General features: G+C 38.8%; 1 protein-coding gene across 16 annotated transcripts in view; it reads left to right on the top strand.

Moving 5' to 3' along the window:
- Positions 1–23,886, top strand: part of ESR2 (estrogen receptor 2) — an 84,895-nt gene that overhangs the window by 8,624 nt on the left and 52,385 nt on the right. For all 16 annotated transcript variants that reach the window (XR_003433688.1, XR_003433687.1, XR_003433686.1 and 13 more), the window contains 3 exons: positions 9,079–9,522; positions 11,367–11,539; positions 20,780–20,896. Coding sequence is in view for 4 of the 16 variants with exons in the window: in XM_027111463.1 (XP_026967264.1) it covers positions 9,152–9,522; positions 11,367–11,539; positions 20,780–20,896 (661 nt within the window). In the remaining 12 variants the exon portion in view is untranslated. The remainder of the gene's footprint in view (positions 1–9,078; positions 9,523–11,366; positions 11,540–20,779; positions 20,897–23,886) is intronic.

The following is a 23,886-nucleotide window of genomic DNA, read 5'->3' as shown; positions in this document are numbered from 1 at the left end:
GCTATGAAAAACAAGAGCCTGTCTTTTAAATACATACACAACGTACCTTTCAGAGAACTGCAGTGGCAGTAACTAGGATATGCAGAGTGGCAAGTTTATGAGGCACCAGCAAACTGGATAGTTGGCATTTCCAACAGGAACGGTTACAGCTCTTGATAATAATTAAGGGCTTTACGAAGGGAATCTTTGTGCAGGTGTACTTGAGAGAGGAGAGAAGAATGAAGGTCAGCTGGAAAGACAAATTACTGGACTCCTATATATTTCCTCAAAGCAGGACTGCAAAGTTTTGTTAGTGAATGTTTTGTGTTCACTGTCAAACCCCAGACTGGCAGGCAAGTTGAATGTATTCCGTTTAACTTCTGCATCGGTCATGTCCTTTTGAATCTCTTCACCCACAACTCTCCCTCACCCTGCCCCAAATGAATATTTGAATATGCTTCTGTTTCCTAAAAGTGGAGTATTGTCACTGACTTGGTATTAGGAAGGAGCAGAGACCTGCTGATGAAAGAGAAGATTGATGGGCTTTCCCTCCACACTGCTGCCTTAGAGTGTGATAACCCTGGGGCTGAGGCTTTATCCTCTTCCCATATTCAAGCCCTCAAAATTCAATTTCCTAACCAGCTCAGTAGGCTATTAGGGGAGTTAGTTTTCTCATTTTGGAAACTACGTGTACATGTTCTTAAGAGTTGTATGTGAGTCAGTTATTACCGATCAGTTCCATGATGATTTTGGAGTGTTTTTTCTTTCTTTCTAATTAATATTAAACTGATTGAGACTCTTAATATTTTTCTTAATATTTAAGGCTAGTGATTGGCAAATAGCCACTTATACACATCAAGGACGCTTGACACCTAAGACATATTTTTTATCTTTTCCATGAAATTCCTTCTATTGTCTGCTTTGTGAATGTGAATTTATGGCTTCTGAGGGGCACACAGGTGTGGGGTGTTCAAACTGAATGCTTGGGGAAGTGTGATGGGCAGGCTTGAGAATACAGCATAGGAGAATGTGGCATTTTGTGTTCCACACAGGCTACTAGCAGCTCAGCTTTTTGGACAGTGGTGGTGGATTGTCAAGAAGAAGTTAAGAGAGTAAAATTAGGAGGCAGAAATCTTCAGGGTGGCCATAAAGGTGTCTTAACCTAAATTGTCTGGAAATCCTGCCTAACACTCTAAGCATATTCAGTGGCGTGCCTATAGACTGACTTCACCCTCTTGCATATGTAATGATACCTTTGCAGAATGCTTTCATGTACATCATTTCACTTCATCCTTAAACACTGTGAGAAAGGGGAACCCATTTAGGTCCCCGTTTCTCCTGAAGGAGATATAGGAACTCAGGGAGTTTACCTGAGTAAACTAAGATCACCTGGCCTTCAGGCAGAGTTGGGCCTGGGACCTGGAGTCCTACTCTGTCCACTGGGCAAGAATATACATAAAAACAGGCCTGGTGGTGACTGCCTTCTGATTTTTTTAAACTAGATTTGATTGGCACTTTGATAAAATCAGTCTACTCTTTCTAGAATGTCTTTCTGCCATTTCTAGGGCATGGCTTTTTCTTCTTCAAGGAAACACTGTCAATATTTGGAATTTTAAAAACTTTTTTTTTTTTTTTTTTTTAGTTTAAGAGCCGTAACGTATTTCCCAGCCAGTACATTAGAACACTACATATAATCCCATGTGTACAAAAAGCTTTCCCACTGGACATAGATGTGACCCAAGAGGGCCCCACACAGGTGTGTGTGCTGGGGGAGTGTGAGAGAGACATCTTTGGGCAGAAGACAAGGGCTGTTCATCATGAAGGATACAGGCCAACTATTTTAGGCTGTGATGAGTAATTAAAGAAAATTGGCACAGAAAGAAATGATTAATTCTTAGAATCAGGATGTCCGGGTACATGTTCTTTTGTTGGCCAGGTGAAATTCCATGCCTTCCAGGCCCAACAATTAAATTGTTTAGAGACTCTTTTTCCCTGTTATACCAGAGATTGTGGTCATAGAGGCAATGCTTGGGTGTTCAAACGAATGTGTGGGAAAATCTGTAGTACAGTGCTGGAGAAATATATTCTTCTTGGAATTCTTTCCTTCGATCAGTTTATATCACTGTTTTAGAGCAGAACTACTTAAATGACCACAGGTTGTTTATTCACTTTTCTAGACCTCCAGTGGAGCAGACTTTCCTTTTGTTACTTATTCTCTTGTCTGCCAGGTCTACTGCAGTGATTTAAGTTCATTACTCCTTGTTGTGTCTTTGCTTAAGAAGGAAAAACCCTTTGCATTGGCTACCAAGTTATTAGTTACCCAAGACTGCACTGACAAATAGTTGTCATGTGAATCTGGATAATTTAAAAGATACCCAACCAAAAAACAGTATATCCTCTTAATCACTGTCCAGCAACCAGTTCTCTCACATTAATTATCATGGTACTGGGGATGTGTGGAAATTCTAGAGAAGTTAGTATATATGTGTGAAATGCATATTTTCTAAGCAAAGTCACTGTGGTACCTGATTTATTGCCTGGATGAATCCTGGCATTTGCCATTTGGCGGTATATGTCTGACAGGTCATTTCAGCATTTCTAGGCCGAGAATGAACATTTCAGTTGTAGGTGAAAATGAGTGATGGGATTGATTCTCTGCTCCTGAGAGAGAGATGATCTTCATTTTAAATGGTGTTTTCCCTGTCCAGCTAGATAATGGGGAGTGCTATTTCAAGTTCATGAATTTCCATGCTACTATTCATTACTTTGTGTCCGTAGAAGCTTTACGTTTTTAAGAGGCCTAATGAAAGGAAAAGATAGTGGTGGTTTTCTGATAGTTTGGTGTATTGGCTTTTCTACTGATACTTAAGCCGAAACGCCAAATACATTTCTTTTGGGCAATGTAAAGTTGAGACAACATGAAATTCAGTAAAACCTTGATTGGTCAAAATGTTCAGAGAATGATTTTTTGTTTAAACAATTCAATTGATTTTTAAAAATTGATTATTAAGTTGAAGTCTCTTGTTCAAATTCTAAAATCCACTGCTTTCCTGCTTCTTAATTTCTTGAATATAATTTAATCTTCGTTTGATGATTGAGAGTGTAGAGTTTATCCTTATGTAAGTTTACCTTGAGCAGTGCTCTGTATAAGAACGTTGGGATACTCACCATGGTGATTACACTAACATTTGGATATGCTTTTTATTTATTAAATTGGGTAAGACATCTTGTTTTCTTTTTTATAAGTTCAAAAAAAATAAAATTTAATACTATAAATCAACTATACTTCAATTAAAAAAAGAAATATAAAATTTATTACCTCCAGGTTACATTATGCATAAATACAATTTGTTATGCATGTTACCTTAAGTATTTTGTTCTCAGTTGTTACATACTGTTTAAGTTGTGCTGTTAAAGTACTTTAAATGTCTTTTGATTAAATATTTGGCTGCATAAGATATGCTCAGATCATTTAGCAAAAATAATGCACTAAAATCCAATCACCAAGGTACAATATTGAAAACATAAGCACAGTGAACAGGTGTATGTGTAGGTGGATTGAAATAGGAGAGGTGTTTTCAAGACAGATTGAGGGACAAAAGCCTCCTAATAATTCTGCCAGTTCTCGAGCTGACATCTAAAGGTTACTCATGACCTAATTACCAACTCCTGTATTCAACCACTTGCTCTAACTTCGATCATTTCCATGGTTCTGTAAATGTTTTCAAGCGTCTGTATTTAAAACCCTTCCTTGATAGACAAAATGTGGTGTATACATACAATGGAATATTATTTAGCCTTGAAAAGGAAAGAAATTCTGATACATGCAACAACATGGATAAGCCTTGAGGACATTATGCTAGATGAAATAAGCCAGTCACAAAAGAACAAATACTGTATGATTCTACTTATATGAGGTACTCAATAGTCAAGTCTGTAGAGACAGAAGTAGAATGGTGGTTGCCAGGAGCTGGGGGAGGGAGGAATGGGGGAACTGTTTTTAACAGGTGTAGAATCTTAGTTTTGCAAGATGTTTTTAACAGGTGTAGAATCTTAGTTTTGCAAGATGAAAAGAGTTCTGGAGATTGGTTGCACTACAGTGAAAATGTATTTAACACTACTGAACTGTACATGGTTAATATGGTAAACTTTATTATGTGTATTTTACTACAACTTTAAAAAAGTTTGGAAATTGCTAGTTAGCATTATATGCTTTATCCTGCATATTTTCTATTAGGAATCAGGGATTGTATATATTGATTGGGAATAAGTAGTTGAAATATGGAATCCTGTCCTCATGATTAATAAATGCATATATTTTTTAAACTTCCTTGATCTTATATTCGTTTCCAGCTACCATTCTCTCTCCTGTCCCTTGTGGACAACCAATGTTGATTGGAAGTGGTAGCACCTTTGTATTCATTCCTTGTTATTTTACCTGGTCTGCCTGCCTCTTTTACTGGGCATAGTGGCTCCCTGAAGGCAGAGTGCCTGTCTTGAAACTCCTTTAGATCCCCTGTCTCAGCTCAGTACCATGGCTACTGCAAGTGCTCCATCTTTGATTCATACTCTATACTGGATGAAATCATATATTTTCAACACATTTCTTCATATTCTTTTCTTACAACAAATATTTATTGCGTTGTAGTGGAAGGTGAATAAAATACAGTGTGTGCCTTCAGGAGCTTAAAATCTAACTGTACTTACTTCTTACTCTCCCACCCCACCTTTACCATTTCCAAAAAGGATTTGGTGTAGTTCTCTTCTAATAAGGAGGGTTAAATTTCTATGTAAGTTACTATAGGGGTGCTAGAGTGAAAAAAGTGATAAGGCATGAAACGCCAACCGCTTCACAATGCATTTTGCATATTTCTTATGAACATGGCAGGTTTTCTGTAGGAAAATATCAGGAGATTAGAGTGGAATGATGAGTTGGGACAACATAGTGGAATGCCTTGAATGTTAAAAGAGCATGACTTATTAAGAGGCTGGTGGGAAGCAGGGGGCTGCTCAGAGCTAGGTTTTTAAGAATGTTAATCTGGCTGCTCTGTGGCCCTGGAGAAAGAGCTAACTGAAGGCAAGGAGCAGTAAGGAGACTATTTAAGGTGCACAGATAAGAAGTAACAAGAGCTTGCTCGAAGGTTGGCAAAAGACATGACCATGGGGAAAGGCACCATGGAGAGAAAAACCCAATGTGCCTTGGTGATGAAAGGTAGCTGGATGAAGGGGAGAAATCAGAGATAACTGTAATAGCCTTCGTCATTAACACAAATAGGAAATGAGTGGTTTGGGGGAGGAAAATGATGAATTTTGCCTTGGATATTATACTAATTATCTAGTGCTCTGTAACAAATTGTCATAGAATTTAGCAGCTTAAGACAACAAACATTATCTCACACAGTTTCTGAGAGGAATCCAGAAGCAGCTTAGCTTAGATGTTGGCCAGGGCTACAGTCATATGAAAACTCAACTGGGCCTGGAGGATCTGCTTCCAAAATCTCTCTTTCACTGTAGTTCCTTGCTGGCTGCTGGCAGGAGGCCACCGTAGGGCTACTTGAGTGTCCTCACAATATGGCAGCTGGCTTTCCCCAGAGTGAGTGATCTAAGAGAGCAAGCCAGGAAGAGGCTGCAATGCCTTTTATAACCTAGTCATAGAAGTACATGCCATCCTTCTGCCATAATTTATTCATTAGAAGGGAGTCACTATATCTAGCCCATATTCAAGGGGGAGGTTAGGCACCACCTTTTGAAGGGAAGAGTATTGAAGAATTTATGGACATTTTTAAAAAACATCATAGATATATTGTGTTTTGAGGACAAATGGAATGAGCATTCCAAGGAAAATGTCAGGAGAAAGGAATTGGGAGCTTTAGAGAGCCAAGTTGCTTACGTATGGAAGTATGTGACAGCTGGAGCAGAAAATATTGAAGATGGAGAACTTCTCCAGGTTAGATTCTTAATGATCTCTCTCAAACAGTCTCATTATTAATGGTCATTGTTCCCTTCCCCAAATTATATTATTCCATATATTTTAACTTTTTAAAAACAGGTTTCCATTTTTAATTTCTTATTTTGTTTTCCTTCAAAGCTTCTTATCAGGAAAAATTTCAAAGTTATAGAAAAGTTGAAAGACTAATGTCCGTATGTTTACCATCTGGATTCAGTAATTGCTGACAATTTGACTTATTTGCTCTACCTATGTATCTATGTATGTATCTACCTATCTGTCTATCCATCTGAATATTCTTCTGAACTATTTATTAAGTGTCATTCTTTGGTAAAGAAGGGTTTTCCCTCTACGTTGGGATAAACTACAGGTTCTCTTCAAAAGGCAGAGTACAGGTTTAATTCTTTTCCCCTAATTGCTAATTTTCAGAGTGAGGAACTGATACAGTGGTAGCAGATGATTCTCTTTTTCTTTTCCTCTTTTTTTGAACATCACTATGGACTCATAGTCCAAAGGGTAAAAAGCATATGTAATTTTGCTATTTATTGCCAAATACCCATGGAAGTTGTGCCATTTTGCACTCTCACCAGCAATGTAGGAGCAAGTCCATGTTTTTTCCATGACCTTTCCAAGAGAGTCTGTCGTCAAACATTTGAATTTTTTGGGCTTCCCTGGTGGCGCAATGGTTGAGAGTCCACCTGCAGATGCAGGGGACATGGGTTTGTGCCCTGGTCCGGGAAGATCCCACATGCTGCAGAGCGGCTGGGCCCGTGAGCCATGGCCGCTGAGCTTGCGCGTCCGGAGCCTCTCCACAACGGGAGAGGCCACAACAGTGAGAGGCCCGCGTACCGCAAAAAAAAAAAAAAAAAAAAAAATTGAATTTTTGGCAAACATAAGTGAGAAATGGTATCTTGGTGCAGTTTAATTTGTATCTCTTTATTGAACAAGGTTGAACATATTTTTATGTGTTTTAAGAGCCATTTGCCTTCCTTTTCCTGTGTTCTGTTTGTGTTTTTTGCCTATTTTTCTAATGAATATTTGGGGGGTTTTTTCCATCTTAATTTAAGAGTTCTCGCTATATACCAGAGAAATTAGCCCTTTGTTTCTAATATAAGTTGGGAGTATTTTTTTTCCAATTTGTCATTACTCTTTTGACTTACGGTGTTTTTATGATATGCAGATGTTTACTTTCATGAGTTTATGTACTTTTATGTACATTTTAAAATTGCATCTGGATTTTGAGTCATAGTTAAGAAGATTGTCCCCACACCCATGTTATAATGGGATTTATCTACATTTGCTTCTAGTACCTGTGCAGCCCCTGTTCCTCGCCCATTCCTGTCTTACCCCTTCTCCTATCCTCCTCCCTCTCCTTCCTCTTTCCAGTTCTCTCAACATTCGGGTCTTTAACATTTGGAGTTTACTCTGGCATACATTCTTTTTCCAATGATAATTCTGTTGTCCAATGTTTTCCTAGAGATTTGAGATACCACCTTTATCCTATGACAAATTTCCAAAAACTTTTGACTTTTTTTAATATTTATTTATTATTATTTTTGCTCTGTCAGGTCTTAGTTGTGGCACGAGGGATCTTTCATTGTGGTGCACGGGCTTCTGTCTAGTTGTGGCGAGTGGGCTCCAGAGCGCACGGTCTCAGTAGTTGTGGCGCATGGGCTTTGTTGCCCCGCAGCATGTGGGATCTTACTTCCCCGACTAGCGATTGAACCTGCGTTCCCTTCATTGGAAGGCAGATTCTTAACCACTGGACCACCAGGGAAATCCCTTGAGTTTTTGAATTTGCTGTTTTAGGATTTTCTGTTCTATTGCATAGCAATCTGGGTCCAATCAGGAGATAGAAACTACACAGTAGGTTCAACAGGGGAAGTCTAATGTAAGAATTACCAACTATGATGAGAGATTAAGTATAAGATATAAGAAACTTTACATGGAGCTGAGGTAGACTACCCAAAGATGGACAAACTTGGGGGATTCAGACCTCCTTGGAAAAAAATGGTTTGGCCACTAATTAGCAGAAATGTTAACTGTGTAGCTGGACGAAAGTGGTCTGGAGTTGCAGGTGGGGAGCGGGTGATCAGCAGCTGGTGGTGTGGGCCCTGGGAGTCCAGGTGCCCGTGGGGGCAGAAGACCTTCAGAGTGTGCATGTGCTGGTGATGAAACTTGTACAAGGAACAACTTCTGTGTAACTCCTCAGGCCATAGTCTGAACAGGTGATTGCAGAAAGATTCTCGCCGTGCCAGGGCTACAAGTTTGCAGTGGGACCTCATTCTGGACTTATGGCTGGCATAGGCTCCACTGGATGTTCTCACACCCACACTGCCAGCCTCTGCCCCTGCCAGAAATCACTGTGACCTCTTCCTTCTGCAGTGTCCCTGCAGTGCCTCAACTGCGAAAGCTTAGCACTGGGCTCAGTTTAAATGCTTAAGGAATTCCATTGCTATAGAACATATACTGAAGGGTGTATTAGGTGAAAGGCAATAAATTGATCATTGATACAGGTACATTGGCCTGTCTATTCCTTTTTTATTATTGGCTATTCATAGTGTGTTTGAAGATCTGTTATTGCTAGTCCTGCTCATTGATCTGCTCTTTCAGGGTTTTCCTGCTTATTTTTCTGTAAGAATTTAAAAAGGAACTTATCTAGTTCAAAAAAAAAAAAAAAAAGAAAACTGGTTGGCATGGCATTTTGATTTAATCTGTGTTTTCTATTTTTAATTTTTATTTATTTATTTATTTTTTGCCATGCCATGTGGCTTGTGGGATCTCAGTTCCTAGGGATTGAACCCAGGCCACAGCAGTGAATGTCCAGAATTCTAACCACTGGGCAACCATGGAACTCCCTGTGTTTTTTAAGTTTTAAAAGCACTTTATATTAAATTCTCATGGTAAAAAAATTATCATGGTTAACAACAAAAGCATTATGGAAGTGAATGAAGTAGAAAATGAGTTCCATGCCTTACCTTCCTACCCCTCTGAGGTTAATATTTTTGTGTATATTTTTCAGGATGTATTTCTAGGCCCATACAAGTGTGTGTGTGTGTGTGTGTGTGTGTGTGTTTAATAATAATATGTCAACCTTTTTAATAGTATGCTTGTATCTGTAACTTAGAAATGTCTTTTTTTTTTCTTCACAGCCATACCTGTCTATGATTCTTTGAGAACATTATAATGTCCCTTTGTGCCTCTTCTCACAAGGAGTTTTCCTAGATGTTACCTATTCAAGACATGGATATCAAAAACTCACCATCTAGCCTTAACTCTCCTGTCTCCTACAACTGCAGTCAATCCATCCTACCCCTGGAGCCAGGCCCTATATATATACCTTCCTCCTATGTAGAGAGCCACCATGAATATTCAGCCATGACATTCTATAGCCCTGCCGTGATGAATTACAGTATTCCCAATAACTCGGAAGGTGGGCCTGGTCGACAGACCACAAGCCCAAATGTATTGTGGCCAACTCCTGGGCACCTCTCTCCTTTAGCCATCCACTGCCAGTCGTCACTTCTGTATGCAGAACCTCAAAAGAGTCCTTGGTGTGAAACGAGATCATTAGAACACACCTTACCTGGGAACAGGTAAATCCAGTCTTCATTCTGAATTGTAGTTCATGGCCATTATTCAGATTGCTTTATGATTTAGTGAAAAGAAAGATATGTGTTATACAAGGTCTTCATTATTACATAGATCAAATAGAGCACCTAAAACATCTGATATTCTGAATTCTAGAATATCTAATCTGATATTCTAGTTCTTACTAAAAAGTTGAGCTTACAGATCTGTGTTTTGGGGGGAGAATTCACTATCATGACTACTGTCTTTAGAAACTAAAGAATTTAACTTAAATCACTTTCTTCTTGATGAAGTGATTTGGGTTTGAAAAAGAAATTTTTACTTTCAAGTTAGATCCTTCTTATCTTGCAGTGAAATCACAATTTAGTGTTCATGACAAATTGTGTCCAAGATAAAAGTAACTGTCGGTATTACAACTTAATGAAATACTAGACAGGTGAAGCCTGAAAAGACAAACATAGGTACAAGCTTTTAAACAATGAACTAAAATAATTTTTTTTTTTTTTTTCTTTTGTGGTACGTGGGCCTCTCACTGTTGTGGCCTCTCCCGTTGCGGAGCACAGGCTCCGGACGCGCAGGCTTAGCGGCCAAGGCTCACGGGCCCAGCCGCTCTGCAGCATGTGGGATCTTCCCGGACCGGGGCACGAACCCGTGTCCCCTGCATCGGCAGGCGGACTCTCAACCACTGCGCCACCAGGGAAGCCCAATAATAACATTTTATAAAGATTGATGGGAAACTATTTAAATGTGGAACTTTTTAGTTGAACTTTCTTAAACTCTAAGGGCAAGGTAATATAATGGGTTATTTCCATTCAATTTGTAATGTTTTTTTTTTTTGGCTTCTCTGCGCGGCTTGTGGGATCTTAGTTCCCTGACCAGGGATCAAACCCAGATCTTTTTAATGATAATTATGGCTACAGAGAGCAGAGGTAGTATGGGGAGAAGCATGAAGGGGAGATAAATTTCCAAAACAACCAAAGTACTAAGTTACAGCATATTTGATATTGAAATGTATTACTTTCAAATATCATAAAACTTTGAGAAAGCCGTATTACACAGTAATTTTATTTTTCTTCTTTAAAAAAATACTTCTTGTTTGTTGGTAAAAGAGAATATGAAAATTATAGATAACTTTTTAAAAATAATGTTTTCTCATTCAGTGTTTAAAGGAAGAAATATTTTGTTTCTGAACACAAGTTCTAATCAGAGTTCTGCTAATATTTGGGTAAATTAAACCATAGTATAATTACCTTAATTTATATATAATCGTACTTCTACTATTTCCTTTCCAAAAGAAACATGCCATAGCAAAATTAGGAACTAACCAGGTGTTTTTGGTGCCTGTTGGTGCTCCCTTGTGGGCTTTCCCTTCCTCTGTGGAAGCCCTGGCCCTCACTCTACCCAGCATTGAACACCTTCCTCCAAAGCCTTCTCAAAGGACAGGTACATGTTCACGCTCTCCCCTTCTCTTCTCTCTTCTTCCTCTCTTCCCTTTTCTTCTCCCCACCATTTCCACCCAGACTGGATCTGGTCACTTATTACACTCAAAGTTGTACACCCTGATGGCTACAGCTGGCCATCCATGGTTACTGGTGCTCATCAGCACTGCATGGATGGGCATAAACTTGCTTAACCACTTTCGGGCATCAGTCATCCCAACAGGGTGACTCTTCATAGATCTGATATCAGTAACAAAGGTTTTGCTTGATCAGATTTCTTGGAATATATTTATCATGAACCCTTGAGGGCAAAGAGATAAATTAGGCAATGTTCATGCTGTTCGTTTTTCTAGAAAGGCCCTGTTTTATCTTTAATGCTCTTTTACAATGAATGTTTTCTTTGCCCCTAGAGAGACATTGAAAAGGAAGGCTAGTGGAAGCAGTTGTGCCAGCCCTGTTACTAGTCCAAGTTCAAAGAGGGATGCCCACTTCTGTGCAGTCTGCAGCGATTATGCATCGGGATATCACTATGGAGTCTGGTCGTGTGAAGGATGTAAGGCCTTTTTTAAAAGAAGCATTCAAGGTACAAGAGTATTGTTAGCTGCTTCTTTAGTTTTCCACTTTTGCTTTTAAACAAGTTTTCAGATGACCTGGCAGAAATTTCACCTTTGGCCTGCTTTGTACACAGAGTACTTGATGAGCAGTTCAGAGGATCATGTGTGTTTGCGGGTGGGGTGGATTGTTTCAAGTGTAGAGTACTTTATCTTTCATTGCAGATCTCTACCCCAGAACCCAAATAGGTCTCACCCCATCATCACCCATCGCCATCTTCTTGGGAGAAGACGTCTACCTACAACCCTTGTGAAGATAAAGCTTGCCAAAAAAATGTGTGCTCATTAGGAACTGCAAAGATTGTTTCTTCCTTTGTCTTATGTTTAATATCTGGCATAAGTAACAGTCACAATGGTGGGCTGACTCCCGAGGAAGAGAGAATAAACATGTTTTACGGAAATGATCAGAAGTCAGTAGTTCAACTCCAGTGGTCTCTGAGAATTTATCTAGAGGCATGTCTTGCCCTGAACTAGTGGAACCTCCTTCCCAATCCCGTTTCCTGGTCTGAGTTTAGACTATTTCCCTACCCTTCTCCAAATTTCTGCTGGGCTGGGTTTTTGTTTGTTTGTTTGTTTTAGTGGCCTTTTTAATCAGTCTCAAGCTGTGCACACCTGGTTTCAAGGCCAGTCAGCCCCTTACCACACATGTCCTTGCTGGCCCTAATTTGCTGAAGGCACTTTCCTGACTCGTGCTCTTGGCTGTCTCTCTGCCCCTTAACCCCTCCCTTGCCAGCTACTCCCAGACAATGTCCTATGTTCCCATCTCAGAGCTCCCTTCCCTTTTCTGCCAAGGCCTCAGTGCCTTGTTCTTATCCGGTTAAGGAAAGCAACCTTAAAGCAATTCATAGTGTGCAAGGGGCAAACGGTAATTTACTGAGTTAATTCACCCAATGATAACTCTACATTAAGAGAGCATTTTACCTCGAGCAGAGAAGCTGATGTAATCCAGAGGGAGGTGAGGGGTAGAATGTTGGTAGATAAGGAATCACCTTCCTCTGAGTCCCCTGAAATTCACCCTTCATAGATGACCACCTGTTTATTCTGGACTCTCCACTTAGTAGCTCTGTGGCTTTACTTCCCAGCCTGTTTGCTCGTCTGTGTAATGGAGATGCAGAGTTGTTCTAAAAAGGAAATGAGGTTGCTTATGTGAAAATATTTGGTCAGTTGTAAACAACCTGCAAATTCAAGTCATTCTAGTTTCTCTTTTAACTCTTCTGTTTTCAGTTTAGATATCAACGTCTTTTCTTTCTTCCTTGTATTTCTCTTCTAATCCTAATCTCATTTAAACCCTCCTCCTCCAAAATCTTCATAGTTAGGTGGATGAGGGCCCTCTGCCATTTCCAAACTTTTCTTACCGAAAGGAAAAACAGCACAAAGGAAGCTGATGTCTTCAAATATTATCAAAACATAAATCACGGTTGCTTATTTTTACTTTTGCATACACAGAGCTTTTCATTCTATGTTTAACATATTCAGTGCTTAAAATTTTTTGTTTATGATCATTGTACTAGTAGATTATAAGGCCAGGTCCAGTTTCCTGCGATATATGATAAGAACGATTCAGATTTTCTGAAATTCAGAACCAAACTCTTGATATGATGACAATTCTCTATCTTGTTGAGGTTCTAGAATTTTATCTCCTAAGGAAATTTTGACCCAAAACAGCTAACTACATCCTTAAAAAAGAGAATTCTTATTTGCTGTTTGGGAAAAATCTCTGCATGGAATATCTTTCATGATACTTCATGAACCCTGAGACTGTAGCTGAAAACAATAAAACGTAAGTTTCCTGTGCTTTCCCCATGTCATTCTTTCCTACTGCATCCGCAGAGGAACTACTGGGAAAGGGAAAAGGAGTGTCATATCCTAAAAATGCAAATGGGAAAGAGTTAGTGCTCTTACAATTGCTTCATGCCTAAATGATTATTTCTTTGGACTCTTCATATTTTTGGTGCCCTCTGGTATAAATGCATTGCAATAACTGAAAGTGGCTACTCAATTTTTTTGGTATGTTGAATGAAATAAGAATCAAATATATTTTCATAAATTGTCAATTTTATCCACATTGTTTTATTGAATAAATCCATTTTCATTGTTTTTTTTAATATAGGAGCTTAATTTTTTGAGATATAATTTACATACAGTAAAATGCCCCTATTCTATTTTTATAGTTTTATGAATTTTGAAAATACATGTAGTCATGTAACCACCACCATAATTAAGATATGGAGCATTACTATAACTGCAAAATATTCCTTCATGCCCATTGTAGCCAATTTCACCCCAACCTTCCAGGCTCTGGTGACTCTTGATCTATTTTCTGTCCCTATAGTTTTGCCTTTTCTAGAATGTCATATAATTGAATCTTAAAGTATGTAACCATTTATGTATGGTTTCTTGCACTTATCATGTTGCTTTTAAGATATATCTGTGTTGTTGGATGCATTAGTAGTTCATTCCTTTTTGTTACTAATATTCCAGTAGGTGTGCCCCATTTTGTTTATTTGTTCATTTGAGTTGTTTCTAGTTTTGTGCTATTTTAAGTAAAAGTGCTATGAACATTTATGCATATCTCTCAGTGTAGACATCTTTTTGTTTCTTTTGGGTAAATATCTATGAGTAAAATGGCTGGTTGTATGATAAGCTAATGTATGTTTAGCTTTATAAGAAACTAACAAACTGTTTTCCAAAGTGGTTGAACCATTTTGTATTCTCAACAGCAATGTATGAGAGTTCTGGTTGATCCATGTCCTTATCAAAACTTGATATTGTCAGTCTTTTAAAGTTTAGCCATTCCATTTATATTGGTATGTAGTTCTATCTCACTGTGGTTTTATTTTGCATTTTCTGATTACTGACGATTTTGAGCACCTTTTCTTGTGTTCATTAATTTTTTTCTATGTATATGATATATATTAAGTTCTATATACACTAGTGTTTAGTCTGACTGTTCTGTTGATCTATCTCTTCATTCTTGTATAAGTATCACATTATTTTAAGTATTATAGTTTTATAATGAATTTTAATACATGCCAGTATAAATTCCTCCTATATTAAAAATGTCCTGGCTATTTTCTCATGTTTATTTGTCCACAGGAACATTAAAATAATTTTATTAAGTGACCTCCCATCCTTAATGTTAAGAAAAGTGGATATTTTATTAAACCTAAGAATTATTTTGAAAGGAAGCTCTGTAATAGTCTTCACATCAGGAAACACGTTGACTCCATTTATTTAGGTCTTTTACATCTCTTATAAAATTTGGGGGTTTTTTGATATGTATTTGGTCCATTTCTTCATGTTATTTCCATAAAGTTCATCCTTCTGGCTATTTATTTTATATCCACATATAATAGTAATGATACTACTATACTATGCACTTTCATTTTGGTATTTATAATAACCTTTTATCATTGTCATTTGAAAGTTAAAATCCATTTGACTGCTGCTCATGAATCTTCAACTCTTTATTTCTTAAGACATTATAGGCTAAGCTTTAAATGGGAAGCTGTAGCAGCCCATAGGTTGTGTAAAAGATTCTTACCTTCAAGGCATATATTCCATTACTTGGGACTTATTTGGTCTTGAACTCAAGAAGGGTATCCTGAGGGAAGAAACAACAAGGTAGATGCTTGCTATTGAAGTATAAGAATGCCAGGGAGGGTATGGGTAATAATTGCTCTGCTTTTTTCTTTTTTTTTAAGAGCTACATTATTTTATTTTATTTTTAAAAAAATGTATTTATTTATTGGCTGCATTGGGTCTTTGTTGCTGTGTGCGGGCTTTCTCTAGTTGTGACAAGTGGGGGCTGCTCTTTGTTGTGGTGCGTGGGCTTCTCATTGCTGTGGCTTCTCTCTGTTGCGGATCACGGGGCTCTAGGCACACGGGCTTCAGCAGTTGTGGCACGCGGGCTCAGTAGTTGTGGTGCACGGGCTTAGTTGCTCCGCGGCATGTGAGATCTTCCTGGATCGGGCCTCGAACCTGTGTTCCCTGCATTGGCAGGCAGATTCTAAACTGCTGCGCCACTAGGGAAGTCCCTAATTGCTCTGTTTTTAAAATAAGAAAACCGGGAGGCTGAGCTGATATTAAAGTCAGGTCTTCTGATTTCAAGTCCAGTGCTGTCTCTTCCCTCCATGCAGTTGGATATGAATGATAATACATATTCAGACAGTCTCAATAATTTTGCAGAGAACAAAGATAACCTTTTATGTTTTGTATTATAAAAAGCATATTTTCCTGTAAAGTTTTATATGTTAACTAAAAGAATTAGCTTCGTATTTTGCCTTTAATTTTGCTTTGAACTTTTCTCTGAGTTCTGTTAGTGTGGAGTAGCAGACTGTTGCATGGAACAAGAAAGCCATTTTAATACATGGGGTGTTTGGTGCAGTTCAAAGAGGACTTTTTTCTTTTTGCCAGAAATGAAGTGAATTACCATGACCTTCTTGCATAAGACATTTTCTAGGCTATTTTATTGAGCATGTTCATATTATTGTGATTTCGGATCCTTTTTTAAAAGTAAAATGACCTTTTACAGTAAACTCTGAGAGAAAAATAAAAGCCGACCTCTACTTGTCCCTTAAATGCTTATTGTTATGAACCTCCTTTTAAAACCAATAAGGATGACATCATATATAGTTCTTAGAGGTTTTAGAAGATACTTAAAAGATTGCTTCTGCTATGGAAAGTGCTGTGGGATTACATTTATCTTCTAAGTATAAAGCATTATATTCTAAAGTACAATAGAAAGTTTCTGATTAGAAATATATTTTGGCTTTTAAAATTTATTTTTGTATATTATAAGTGAGGATAAAAGCAATAAAAAGATAATTATCTGTTCCTTTAAATCTTTTTTATAGCACGCCTTATATTACCACCTATTCTTTTTTTTTTTTTTTTTTTTTTTTTTTTCGTTTTCCTGGGCCTTTTCTTTTTTTTTTTTTCCCTTTTGGGGGCGCCGCTCCGGAAGCACAGGCTCAGCGGCCATGGCTCACAGGCCCAGCCGCTCCGCAACATGTGGGATCTTCCCGGACCGGGGCACGAACCCATGTCCCCTGCATCGGCAGGCGGACTCTCAACCACTGCGCCACCAGGGAAGCCCTACCACCTATTCTTGAGTGTGTATGGAACCTGTAAATATGAAGACAGAGTCGCTCCCTTGGTTAGGTTACATTTTATGGCAAATGGTGTTGGGATAGTCTCTTGTGATTAGTTTCTTGAGATTATGCTGTGACTCCATCATAGCAGATAAGACTCCATCATAGCAGACTGTGGAGAGACTGGAAGTCAGAAAGATGTGCTTCTCCTGGCCTGGAAGGAAGCAAACATGTTGTGAGCTGCTTCTGGGCAAGGAACTGCAGGTGCCTCTAGGAGCTGAGAGCAGTGTCCAGCCTATAACTAGCAAGAAAATGGGAATCTCGGTCCTACAACTGCAAGGAATTGATTCTGTCAACAACTTAAATGAGCTTGAAAGAGGACCCTGAGCTTCAGATGAGACCACAGCCCAGTCAATACGTTGGTTGCAGCCTTGTTGGGACCCTGAGTAGAGTAAGCTGCGTCTGCACTCTTTATTTGCAGAAACTATGAGATAACAAATTTGTTTGATTTTAAGCTTTTAAGTTTGTAGAAATTTACTATGTGGCATGGAAAACTAAAACAATAACTTTAAGGAGGTTATTGAACAGAGCTTAAGTGTTTTCATTTGTAAAATGGGGATTATAACTCTTTATAAGGGAAGTTATAGGACTAAATGAAATGCTGATGAAAACTACCCGGAAATCAGTAGGACATCAGGAATGTTGGTGTGTCAGGCTAGGAAGACGCTGCTTCCTGTACATGGCCAGGATGGAGGGTCACTTGAGAGAGTGGTTTTTGCATCTCTAGGGCACCTTTGCTGGTACCCAGGCCGATGCAGAGTGTGATGGTAGAGCCACAAACAACTGAATTTCAATTTGTGTTTTGTTGAACAGATGTTACTGGAATCTATCTAAAAGGGGAGAGGATTATAAAATTTAATTATGGTTCAATCATGGAACCATAGCTTTTTGAAGTGTTCTTTAAAATCTGGTGAGTTGGAAAAAGGAAAGTTAATTTCACAGCTTAAAACATTAACATTTGAAATATAGATAAATTTCAATTTATCTGTATTTGCATATTTATTTGTATGTGTCTGTATTTGTGTGAATTCGTTTATTGTTTGAGTAGCTAACAGAGCATTTTTAAAATGAGTCTCCAACTTACAGAAAATGTGCATATGCAATATAAAGAACGTTTTTTCCTGAAATCATGAGTTGCCAACATTTTTCCTGAAATCATGAGCTGCCAACATTATGCTCCGTCACCTCCGAACACTTAACATGTATTCCGGTAGAGCCACAAGGGTCAAATTGGGAAATTAGCATTGATACATTATTACCATCTAATGTTTAGACTTGTTCCAGTTTTCCCAGTTGTCCTAACAGTGCCCTCTACAGCAAAATGATCCAGTTTAGAATCACACTTTGCATTTAGTTGTTAGGTCTTTAGCCTTTCTCTCTCTGTCCAGAACAGTTCCTCAGTTGTTCCTTGGTTTTCATGATCTTGACAATTTGGAATCTTATAGGCCAGTTATTTTGCAGAATGCTCCTCACTGTGGGTTTGTGTGATGATTCCTCATCATTAGATTCAGCGTACACATTATTGGCCTATTGGAATATCACAGAAATGATGCTATATTCTTCTGACTGGCTCCTTTCATGTAGTGCCTGATTTCAATTTGTCCCAATACTAGTGATGTACACTTTGAATATTTGGTTAAGGTGATGTCTGTGAGGCTAGTCTCTGCTTCCATGCTCTCTCGGGGGATAGAGTTAGGGAATATATTTATTCCAGTATATATAATTATTTATTTGGGTGTCCAAATTATCCCAGATTTGGCCAGTAGTGTTCCCTTAAACTGGCTTCTGTATCTTTTTTGACATGTGCCCCTAACTCTTTAGACACTTCTTTACTTCCTGGCACAACAAGATGTTTCAGGCTTATCTTGTACTTTCCGTGCCCCAGTGGGATAAGCTGGAATAAACTGTTTCTCCAAGGTTCCCAGTTTCCTATGAGTGGAGAATGATATTCATAAACCAAGATCTGGGTGTTAGTTTACTCATTGCTGTTGGGATATCTCTGCTTCCAGTCTGTCTTAGAGGATAGAGTATTTGTTCTAGTATATATAAATATTATATATATATATATATATATATATACATACACACACATATAAAAGATATATAATGTATAAAATATATAAAATTTCATATTTATATTCAGTTTAGAAAAGAAGTAAAGAGCAACCTCCTGTGTGACTAGTGCCCAGGCCATGAAATAGGATATCTCCAGAAACAAACCCTCTGGGTGGTCCTTTTAGTTACAGCACCTTCTCCCCCTACAGAGGTGAGACAGTTCTAACTTCTGCCTTCCTTGCCATGTTTTTATTGCCTATGCATGTAACCCTAAACAATATAGTTTTTTCTATTTTTGAACTTTATATAAATGGAATCCTCTCCTTTATGTTCTTTTGTGACTTCTTTTATGACTTGCTCGTTTAGTTTATCATTGAGATTCATCCATTTTCCACATTGAAATTATGGGCCATTATAGGTTTTATCGTAAGAAGTTCAGGCCCTATTGAAAGACTCAATTAAGAAATAAAGGCACCATAATACCCTGTTCACTTCTACTTTTTATATATTTTATTATAATTTCTGTTTCTTAAATCTCTCAGGTCTCTGTATTTATCTTCATCCTCCCTACTATTACCAATCCAGGCAGGCAGCCTCCTTTCTGGTTTGCACAGCAACAGTGGGTTCTTGCTTGGTCTCCTGACCTTCATCAATCTTGCTGCCTCTAATCTATTTTCCATACAGCATCTGAAGTAATGCTTTTGGTGTTTTTATTTTTTGTTTTTCTTTGGCTGTGTTGGGTCTTCATTGCTGAACATGGGCTTTCTTTAGTTGTGGCCAGCAGGGGCTGCCCTTCGTTGCGGTGCGCGGGCTTCCCATTGCGGCTGCTTCTCTTGTTGCGGAGCATGGGCTCTGGGCACATGGGCTTCAGTAGTTGCGGCGCATGGGCTCAGTAGTTGTGGCGCGTGGGCTTAGTTGCCCTGCAGCATGTGGGATCTTCCCAGACTAGGGATCGAACCTGTGTCCCCTGCATTGGCAGGCAGATTCTTAACCACTGCTCCACCAGGGAAGTCCCAGTGCTGCTTTTTGAAATGGAAATTTTCTTGTTTCTTCTTTACATAAAAGAAGTACCATTGTCTTAGTCAGATATTGCTGTACAACTCTATTTAGGCTGTGGATTACTACAGTGAGCATTATTTTTTTATTTATGGGTCTGTGAGTCGTTTAGGGTGGCTCTACTTCATAAGGCTTGGCTCTGGGCTTTGGGTTGAGTTCTGGTCTGCACCACACGTCTCCACATTCTCCTTGGACCAGTGGCTACCCTAGGCATTTTCTTCTCATGGGCGCTCAAGAGGCCAAGCCAAACTTTTGGAGTATCACATCTACTTCCATACCACTGGCAAGTCCCACGGCCAAGCCCGACGTGAGTTGGTGAGGAGGTGTACTCTGCCTGCTGTAATACACTGTAATGTCACAGGCTGAGGGAGGGAGTGAAGAATTAAAAACGATAATTTAACCCACCACAACCATTATCAAGTGGCAGTTCTTTCTGTCCTTGTTTTGTTTGATGATTTCTATATTCTCTTACTGACCAGTGTAGTTCTCTTATTTAGCTATGAATTCCTATTAAAATATCATATTAAATACCACGGAGGAATGTATGTAAAAGAGTACAAGCAGTTGAATTTGGTGACCTGATACAAGTGTTACTCTCAAGGAGTCCTGTGACTTGGAGCAAATCAATTTCAGGTGACTGTCTCACTTTCCATGTCTAGAGGAGACTATTTCTAAATGTATCTCTTGAGAATTCTAAGAACATGCAGAGAATAACCTATTCAAAAGGGTAGGATATTGAAATATTCTTAGGTTTCCTTTACTCACGAACAAGGCACTGATGAGGCTGCACTTGGTTTTTATACCTGTACCTGTGGTTAAGAAGATGTCTCCTATCTCTCAGCTGGGTAGCGTTAGTTGTGTTGTTGACCAGGAAGAGATTTAGCCAAAATATTATAACAATAAACTTCCTTTTTTTTTTTGTTTTTGTTTGTTTTTGCTCTGCTGTAGGACATAATGATTATATTTGTCCAGCTACAAATCAGTGTACAATAGACAAGAACCGGCGTAAAAGCTGCCAGGCCTGCCGACTTCGGAAGTGCTATGAAGTCGGAATGGTGAAGTGTGGTGAGTGTTCCCTTCCCCTTCTGTGATATGTGGGACATGCTGAGAGCCATGTCAAACTGGGGACAGTTTGAGGACCTGGAGACATGTAGCCTGGATGAAAGGAGATTTAGAACATGGTAATTATCTTGAGGTGTGTGTATGCTGTCCCATTGCAGGGGTGTTGACTTATTCTCTAAAGCTGCAGGGGACAGAGCTGGGGTGAACAGGAGCAAGCTGTTAGAGGCAGATTTTGGCCCAATGTAGGGAAGAACTTTCTACAGTTCAAGTGGTCTGACCACAGAATAGGCTGCTGCATGAATTAGAGAACTCTAGCCACTGAGGTGCTCAGATGGGCTGGATGACCATCTGCCTGAGGCCTTGAAAAGTCTAAGGATGAAGTTCAGGTAAATGTTCATGGTTAAAGCTCTGACAAGAAAGTTGACTATCTTGTGGGCTACTTGGGATGACTCGTGCCTATCCCTCCATTTAACTTTCTAGAAGTGGAAAAAATATGCATAGGAGTCAGAAACATGATAGACCTATGGGAAGCACATAGAGTATGGATTTTGTTCTAAGACAGTATGTGTGCATATATATGTGAACACACACATATATATACATGAAAAAACAGAGAAATGAGAACATTAGTATTAACAACTGACGACGATGCGTACACTGCACTCTCTCCACCTGGCTAACTTGATTCACTTGTTGTACATACTTGCTTGTTTATATACAGTCATATCAGCTCTGCCTGTACTTTTCTTATTCTTCTGCCAGCCAGTATTTTAGCAGTGGTTTGTTGTTATTTCTCTCTTTGTAACTATTTGAAAAATTAAAAAAAAAAATCCTCTCTCTTTTCTCCCTGACAGTCTCTTAGTAGCTCTGCCCCTTGAACATTCTCTGTTCCCTCCCCTAGTTCAGAATTAGAGCAGAAGTTCTCTTAATTTAATCACAGTTCTCTGGCTTCCTAAAATCACTTGTGTTCTCCATTTCCTCTGTAAAATATCCTGCCAATGCCCATGACCTCCCAGAGGGTATTGGTTACTTTCATAAACACCACTTCAGTTATATCCTTATCAGTAACCAATGGGCTTCTTCCCAACCTGTTTCTACTCATTGTAATTGTTAAATCATATAATTTAATTAAACTTTATGCAAACATATGAAATATGAGTAGGAAAAGATAGTTGTTCCTGTGAAAGCTTTGAATAAAACTGTAAAGGACTAATAGCTATTGGGTTAGGTATGGGTGAGATTGGGGCAAAACCATTTATACACCTATAAAGAGTCTGCATTCAGATTGCTTTAGGAGTGCCTAAGTTCTTGCTCTGTTTTAAAGAAGCTGAAACTGAAAATCCAGAGACAAGGTAACTTGTGATTAAATTGGCAGAGGTGCTTAAAGAGAAATCCTTGGCCCTCTGACCAAAGACTGCAAATAAATATATCATGTTTTAAGTAAAACGATATTTTAAATTGTATACTTAAAAAAAAAAGATTTCCAATTTAGCCTTAGGTTAGAAACGCTTTTAATGTACTAGAGTCTGTTAGTGGCTGTGGTTCTCCTGGTTTGGGACCAGGGCAGTAGCACATACACTCCAGCTGTAGGGGACAGTGTATGCGGTGAGAAGAACAGCAGGACTGGACCGCCCCCACACACAGATGGAATCTCATTTTTTTTTTGTCTCATTACTTCTTGCTAGCGGTGACTATGCTTAAACGACGTAACCTTCCTGGCCTTCGGTTTCCTTATCTCTGAAACAGAGGTATCTGCTTCATTGAGTTTTGTGAGGAATAAAGACCTAACACAGTGCCTGGCATTAAATTTTGCTTTTCCTTCCTTTCTCCCTTGTTGAAAGGCTCATATAAATTAGGAGTTTTGATACAATACAGTTTCAGAAAGCAGAGTTCAGAGATGTTCCTGAATTTTTCCTGGAAAAGGTCATTGAATTTGACCAAAAAGTCGCTGTATAGGGCTAAGAAAAAATATTTCATTATCTTAGATTACAGAAGGAATGAGATGGATTGATGTGCAAACAGATGGATATTTTGACCCTTTACTGACCACAGGAAAAGACGATTAGGAGTGAATTTTCTTAACTGTGCCTCCCTCCTTTCCCAGCCCTCTTCTCGTCTGCCCTCCTGAGAAAACCCTTGATCTAGAGTCTTCCTTCTATCCAATTTTAGAGGATTAGGGATTCTCCCTGCATTCTGGATCCTCCTGAATAATATCACTTCCCCGTTTTATTCAGAAATCCTGTCCCTTTTGTCATCACCTTTTTCTTCTGCATTTCCAATCCTTTCTGCTGAGGTATTAATATCATTGTTTCAATGGTAGGAGGGTACCCACCCAGACTAGCTTCAGGGACAAGGCTTCATTATAAGAATACACAACTGCAAATAGGCAGGAAACCGACCTGAATAACTGTATACCTGATCTAGAACCCTGTGTTGGGACAATAGCTCGGCATCTTTCAGATGCCATCTCTTTATTCACCCGCTGTATAGACACTTGAAAGTAATTTGATAGGGAGGTGATATAAAATTGTTGTTAAAAGCACCAGCTCTGCATTCAGAACACTGATTGGTTTTAGATCCTGCTTCTGCTATTTTCTAGCTTTTCTACCTTGGGCAAGTTACTTGAGCTCTCTTGTGCCTGGATCCTCCCCTGTATGTTGGAGATAGTAATAGCACCTTTTCTCTAGGGTGGTTGTCAGGATGGGATAATCTATATACAATAATACACAATGTCTGGCATACAGAAGCTTCCAGTAGATATTAGCTGTCATGATCATCATTTACCATGGTTGTTGTTGTCATCGTCTTTTCGCTGGGGCACTTTCTAATATGGAGCACTCCTATTTGGTACTTTCTCATTAAGCTCACTCAGAGGCACACTGAGTGACTGCTTGGATTACGGTGTCAAAGCCATAACACTAGGAGTGTCCTTGGTAGAAACATGTGAGTTCTTTGTCAATGACTTTATTTTTTGACCTTCTCAATTTCATTTT

The sequence above is a fragment of the Aethalodelphis obliquidens genome, unplaced genomic scaffold, assembly GCF_003676395.1.
Source record: "Aethalodelphis obliquidens isolate GAN/ISIS:26980383/991018 unplaced genomic scaffold, ASM367639v1 scaffold10, whole genome shotgun sequence".
Taxonomy (NCBI): domain Eukaryota; kingdom Metazoa; phylum Chordata; class Mammalia; order Artiodactyla; family Delphinidae; genus Aethalodelphis; species Aethalodelphis obliquidens.
The sequence above is the reverse complement of the archived record's forward strand: the minus strand, read 5'-3'. Positions and strand labels throughout refer to the sequence as shown.